At 41.2% G+C, this 6,545-nt stretch overlaps 1 protein-coding gene across 1 annotated transcript in view; it reads right to left on the bottom strand.

Annotated features, from left to right (window-relative positions):
* Positions 1-5,734, bottom strand: part of RRAS2 (related RAS viral (r-ras) oncogene homolog 2) — a 13,475-nt gene extending 7,741 nt beyond the window's left edge. The window contains exons 1-3 of the mRNA XM_010081090.1: positions 5,593-5,734; positions 4,699-4,801; positions 2,232-2,340 (exon numbers count right to left, since the gene is read on the bottom strand). Of these exons, the coding sequence (XP_010079392.1) occupies positions 2,232-2,340; positions 4,699-4,801; positions 5,593-5,734 (354 nt within the window). The remainder of the gene's footprint in view (positions 1-2,231; positions 2,341-4,698; positions 4,802-5,592) is intronic.
* Between the last annotated feature and the right edge of the window lie 811 nt (positions 5,735-6,545).

Here is a 6,545-nt window from a genome sequence, read left to right as displayed (position 1 = left end):
GAAGGGAGGGGAGCCTCTCCCTTCTGGGGACTGGCTGTGTCAGCTCAGCATCCCCAAACCATTCCTTCCGACTGACTTCAGGCCCATGGAAACACACCATGTGCCAGGGAAGGGGCAGGGAAGAGTTAAGAATACATGGTTGAGCAAACCTCCAAGTGCTATTTCAGCTTCATTAGGGAAGGCTGCCTAAGCCCCAGCTTAGGTTGGAAGTCACAAATCTACCCATTCCAGTGTAAACCGAGTGATAGCACCAGGAGTTATGCTTGTCAGCATCTCACCAATCAGGGCAACCAATGCGGCCATAAAAAGCACAATAAGCTTTTGGGGACATAAGCTTCTATTTGTGTTCAGATATAAGCAGTAACACTGCAAAGTTAGGCAACCTGAACACAGCTGCTTTGAGCTTGAACGTGCCCCAGCCCACTACCATCTGCAAAAGCAGCTGGAACCAGGTATGGAGGGACTGGCAGGAGCACCGGTGACAGGCACCTCTTCCTTTAAGGGAGAAACAGATGCTGTGTAAGAACAAGAGGAGGGTGGAGGAGAGAGAACAAAGTTCATAACTGGTTCTAGAACTGGATCTAAAGGGTTATCAGCTACATTTACGTATTTCCCTCCCAGAGCCTCTGGATGTTTATCCTTCAGCAGTTAACAGTTTGCAGAACGGTTCAGTTTCACCTACATGGTTTCCACACCGACATTTGTGCATAAGATAAAGCACATTATGTTCCAGGACCTGCAGGGTTACATTTGGGGATTTTGATGGGGACATGATGGTAACTGAAGAGAGAAAGAGTTTCACTTCTGTTTCAGGGACAGGCTGATAGTTCTGTGCAGGGGTGAGTACATGATGAGTTTGTGAGCTACTGCTGTGGAAACTTCTTTTCAGACATCTTTCAGCATAGCTTTTAATTTTGTCATGACCTTTCTACTCCGATTCTGGGGTGAAGAGGCTGTGACAATCAAGGGAGCATACTGGGCAGGAACATTTTTGCATGGAAGGTTTTATGCAGCATTAAAGAAATTCACACAACAACGGACTAATCCGATAACCTCTTTCATGTTACTTGTTTTGAGCCTATTTTTTTCTTGTTCCAGCCACTGTTTTTTCACAGAGAAAAGATTGTATTTAGCAAAGAACAAAACCTACATAAGCACTCGTAGACAGAAACTAAGTCATGTCCTACTACACAAATGCGAAAATCTTTTCTTGTTCCAGCCACTGTTTTTTCACAAAGATTGTATTTAGCAAAGAAGAAAACCTACATAAGCACTCATAGACAGAAACTAAGTCATGTCCTGCTACACAAACGTGAAAATAATGTTTAAAGCTGTGTTTTCCTTGTGAAACCCTTACAATAGTGACAGCAGTTTTAGTAATATTTGGTTTACTGTCAGATAAAAATCAATCGTGTGTTTGCTACCAAGCTTTAAGAGTCATCTTTCCGTCTCAGGAGAAAATACTAAACTTCCGAAACAACTTGCTGGAGAAAAACACAAGTTTGATGCCTGTTCTTTTTCCTGCTGATGTAGTAGGATTGTTCTCATTTCAGCTCAAATCAGTTTGATCCATGAAAATCAAGAGTAAATCGTGAAAAGTAATTTAAAGCTCCTTTTTAAAATCATTCCAAACTAAATAGTTTAAGCTCTCTTACAACCAGAGGCAATGTTGAAATCTACTAGCTTCAAAACTTAAATTTTAAGTTACATAAATACGACAGCAATTGTGTTGCTGTGCTTCCAACTTTTAAAGCTTTAAGTCAGTTACGCAGAAGATGAGTGGCCAAACAGAAACCACCAAACGGCTACTCACCGACACGTAACAACCGAGAACAGTAAAAGCAACAGCACTGAAGCCTCGGGATCATTAGAGCTCGTGCTGGAATGCACTCTGCTTGGCACAGAGCACTATGGTGAGTAACAAAACGGAGGAATTAGACACGTTCGTGACTGAGTAATCAAGTCATGACAGAAAACTCTGAACTCTATGCGAATAGATTTGGTCTCAGCATAACCCCACTGAGTCAGATGTGCTGTATGCGGAATAGCTATCATGCTTCTAAGATTCCTTAAGTACCGAAACTGAGCATAGCTGTGTTTCTCGCATTGGAAGTAGTTAGTATGATCTGCATTTTTTTTTTCATTTGTTTCTTCTTCCCATTCTCTTTTTGGAAGGAAAATTGTAAAGTTTCTAGAAGAAAGTGAGCAGTAATGAATAGCAAGTGAATTACCTGTCTTTGGTGGTCCAGATCTGCTTTATTACCAACTAGAATCATAGGAAACTCATCGCGATCTTTCACTCTAAGAATTTGTCGCTGAAACTTATAGATTTCTTCAAAACTGTAAAAGAATAAAGTAGAGCATCAGTGTACTAATTCACAGATTCGCAGGTTCTGCAGCAGTTCAGAAATGGTGAGTCACCTATTCGGACCTGCCCTGCCACGCCGCAGAGCAGACAGCTGCCAGCACTCCACCGAACAGACCACTGTCACAGCATGACCAGTTAGAGAATCATTCAACACTCAAACTAAAAAAAAATGTTGTGTTAGCAGTGTGCTATGCATTGGACTGAGGTGGGGCTGAGGGGTAAGCAAAACACTTACTTGTGTCTTGATCTAGAGGGACCCTGGTGATCGATACTTCAGCTGGCAACCTCCACAGCTACTTCTAGGAATTTTGGGGGAAGCTATCAAAGCTGGAAAATTTTATTTCTCGAAGAACTGAAAAACGGCAGGGCTAAATGATCAGAAAGCTTTCCGGTTACCAACTACATTATACCGGGAACTGACGCTGTTCAAGCCATAAGGGATATTCCAGCAGTGTCTAAGGGAAGCCAAGCAAAGCAGAAAGCTTCTCTGAGGACAGTGTATTAAACAAGCCAATAGTGGCCTAAACAATAATTTTTGGAGGGGAAAAAAAAATTACTGCATCAAGTAAACACTGTTATAGCTACACCATTACATAAGGAGCTTTAGCACAGATGCTTGCAGGCAATCCTACATCCTTCAGAGCACAGACTTCTTAAGCACTGCATTTAATTCCAGGAGTATAGGTTGAAGCCATTTACACTTAGATTTGCAAACTAAGATTTAAAAGCAAGATGATAATCAGGAAGAAAGTTGCATTAAAAAAAAAAAAATTACATAGTCAGACATGAGAACACCAATCCACCTCATCAGTACAAAGCAATCATGAGAAGAACGGTGAATTGGAAGGAAGGTATGCCACTGAGCACAGCTGGACCTCCATTCAGATAACGTTGTTTTAAAACTCTGCTCAGAAGTCTGTAGCAACCAGAGGAAGAGTTGAAAGTTAACAACTAAGTAATCTAGATTTCTTCTTGCTTCAGCATTACTTTTCACCACACAAGCAGGACAGACACTGCTAGCAGATTCTTCATTTACAGGCAAGGTAAGTTTTGAATCAAATGGACATCAGAACAAAAATGAAAGCTCTGCTCTCCAGAAGTCTTTGAAGGATTTCAGAGAGAAGAGCAATATGTGGGTTTAATGTGACAAGACCTGCTTAAAATCAAAGCAGATCCTTAGCCAGAAGAACAAACAAAACCTTAAGATTTTTAGACAAACCAAGGAGTTCACATGATAACTTCAAAAAAATCTACAGTCCTCTGTAGAAAAAATATTTACATTAACACAAGTGCTCAGTATGTGTCAAATTCACAGACCCAGATCTCTGACAGAAGTGTCTCTCCTGGACAGTACACCAAGATGAATGCATCTAGGAGCATCCAGCAGCATACTTAAAGTGTAAGATACACATCCAATGGAAACATGCTCATGCTCCACAGAATATTTATCTTCATTCTAATCCTGTTAATAAAATCAGAAGGAACTTAGTAGAGCCTAGATTGAATCTGTAAGGGGAGAGGGAGGGACCGGGGAGGCAGAAATCAATTTTTTTTTTGTCATTTTATTGCTCTTCTGTTGCAACTCAAAACAAGTGGAAGGACAGATCCCTGAGCACTTCTCCTTTGTTACTACATAGATTATAAGCTCAACAGTGGACAGACAAAATATTAAGTGATTATCTGTATGTGTGTGTGTATATATATAGATACATACATACATATATATACATATATATGGCATTTTCCTATTTTCCTGCTCTTACAATGATCAGGAGCTACCTGACTAAGCTCCGTGAGCTTCTAAAAATACACATTTCATCTCAACTCTGTGGTCAATCAGTTACGCAGATGCCAGTTAATTCATGGGAGTAAACAGTGAGCGCTGCCTGCAAAAGGGTGTAGAGACATACCCTGAACTGGATACACCCGTTCAGAAATCCAGAGCCAGCCACTCAATGCTGACAAGCACACAGCAAGGGGATATTTCTAAAAACTGATCAGACATCATAAGCATGTTGCCCTTAAATTTCTGTCACTTCCAAGGAACTAGTATTCTGGACTGCAAAGAAGTGCTTGAATGGAGTTGTCATTTTTAGTGTATACTTCCAAATAGTCTACTGTAAGATACTTTCAATACTTTTCTACTGTAAAATACTTTCAATAAGTAATTGCTTTAAAATGGGTTTTCATCAGTGCTGGAAGAGCACCACACTACAGAATCTAAGAGCAAACGCATACTTCATGTTTCTGTTTGAGACTACTTCAATAAAGGATAAGCAGCAATTTAAGATTAATTACAACTTGTTTTAATAACTTGACATCAGGCTTACCTTCCTCTATCAGTGACTGAGAAAACAAGCAGAAAACCCTCCCCTGTCCTCATGTACTGTTCACGCATGGCTCCAAATTCTTCTTGTCCTGCCGTATCCAGAACTGAACATAAGCAAAACACTGATTACTACAGTTCATATTTCTTGGAGTACAGACTGAGAAAAAAAATCCTGCCTAATAGGATATTGTGAGCACCTCTTCCGTACTTCGTAACTAAGCAGAAATCACTTTTCACAGATACTACTGGATTTTTGCAAAGATTCCCAACAAGTTCTTGTACTGACTGAACAGTTCAAGACCTACCACACAAACTGAATGACAAAGTCTGGTGGACTTCTGCTAATTCACAATCCACTGGAACAGCTGGAAAAGGCCTAGAGACTTGGGGATGGGGGTTGGGAGGGTTGCTGGCTTGTCCTTAACAAAATCACTGGCAAGGGAGAACTGAAACTTTTAAAGCAAAACATTTATATTGTACTTGGGAGAGGCAGCATACAACAGCCAAGCAAGGTGTTTTCCATTCCATGTCACCCAGCTAAATGCTAGGAGTCCATAAATTCTCCTAGTCTTGTAGGCACTAAGGCTTTGGGAATCATTCTTCAAAAAAAATGTCCAATTTACTTTAAAAGAGAGACACCGACACATACCTAAGGCATAAGCACTTCAAATCCTGGGTATCTCATTATTAAAAGAAAGGGTCCAATTTACTTTAAAAGAGAGACACCGACACATACCCAGGATTTGAAGTGCTTATGCCTTAGGTATCTCATTAATGAAAGAAAGGTAGGTAGCTTTTATCAGCCACACACGTAAGAACCACATGGTGCACCGTTGTTTCCCTGCGTTACATCTCGGGCGTGCAGATACAAACACGCTCTCGCCAGGCCACTTACTGTCCAAGCGCGCAGCTCTCTCATCTATCACGCATTGCTTGGTGTAGGAGTCTTCAATCGTTGGATCATAATCCGTAACAAAGTAGGACTGTAGAAAATAAAACAAGTGTGTGTGTGAGACAAGCACATACAGGACACTCATCGAGTAAGACGCAAAACCCGTATGCTCAGCAGCTTAAGGGAGATGAGAAGGTTTCATCCACGTACAACCATTTGCCACTTTATCCAAAAAGACAGCAGGTAACGACCTGCCTATTCCTAGTAAACACTTGTGAACTGTGGGAATTACTAGCAGAGTCACTGAATTTACCGGATTCCCACTGAGTTTCTACCATTTTCTAGATATTTCTGGTAACTCCTAGAATTTCCCAGCAAGAATCCCTAGAAACTTTTAGTTTCTAGTGGCTTTTAAGGTCTCTAGTGGCTTTTCAGGTCTCTAGTGGCTGCTAAGTTTCTCTGAACTTCTGGTAGGGTTTAGAAGTTCGTGGAATTCTCAAAAGCTTCCAGGATTTCTTCCACTGCTCCCAGAGCCAGTAATTTCCAGGAAGCACCAGGATTTTCCCCACTGTTTCTGGAATTCTCTTACAACCATTTCTAGCTACAGCTCCACACAGCACAAGTGACAGTTTGTAAACTGAATAAAGTTTAGCAGATTATCCTTGCTCCCAGGATTTCTCTCCCTATTTTAATGACTTCAAGCGCACATACCCTCCAAAAGACAACTCCTGAAAGCAGAATAAGCCCTGAAATGCCTGGGTCACCCACTGCCTCAGCACGAGGCTCCACCAGACACCGCCAGTCTGTTGCTGAACTGCAGAGGGAAACGCAGTGTGGGACATCTTTCTAGAGAGACCTGTATTGAACACTGGGGTAGCAATGCTATCTGAAGATGACAAGTTTAGATCCCAAAGGATTAATTCTTAGCTTCCATGCAGCCATAGCAAAGTTCTCTT

The sequence above is a fragment of the Pterocles gutturalis genome, unplaced genomic scaffold (assembly GCF_000699245.1).
Source record: "Pterocles gutturalis isolate BGI_N339 unplaced genomic scaffold, ASM69924v1 scaffold7439, whole genome shotgun sequence".
NCBI lineage: Eukaryota > Metazoa > Chordata > Aves > Pterocliformes > Pteroclidae > Pterocles > Pterocles gutturalis.
This window is presented reverse-complemented; position numbering and strand designations above follow the sequence as displayed.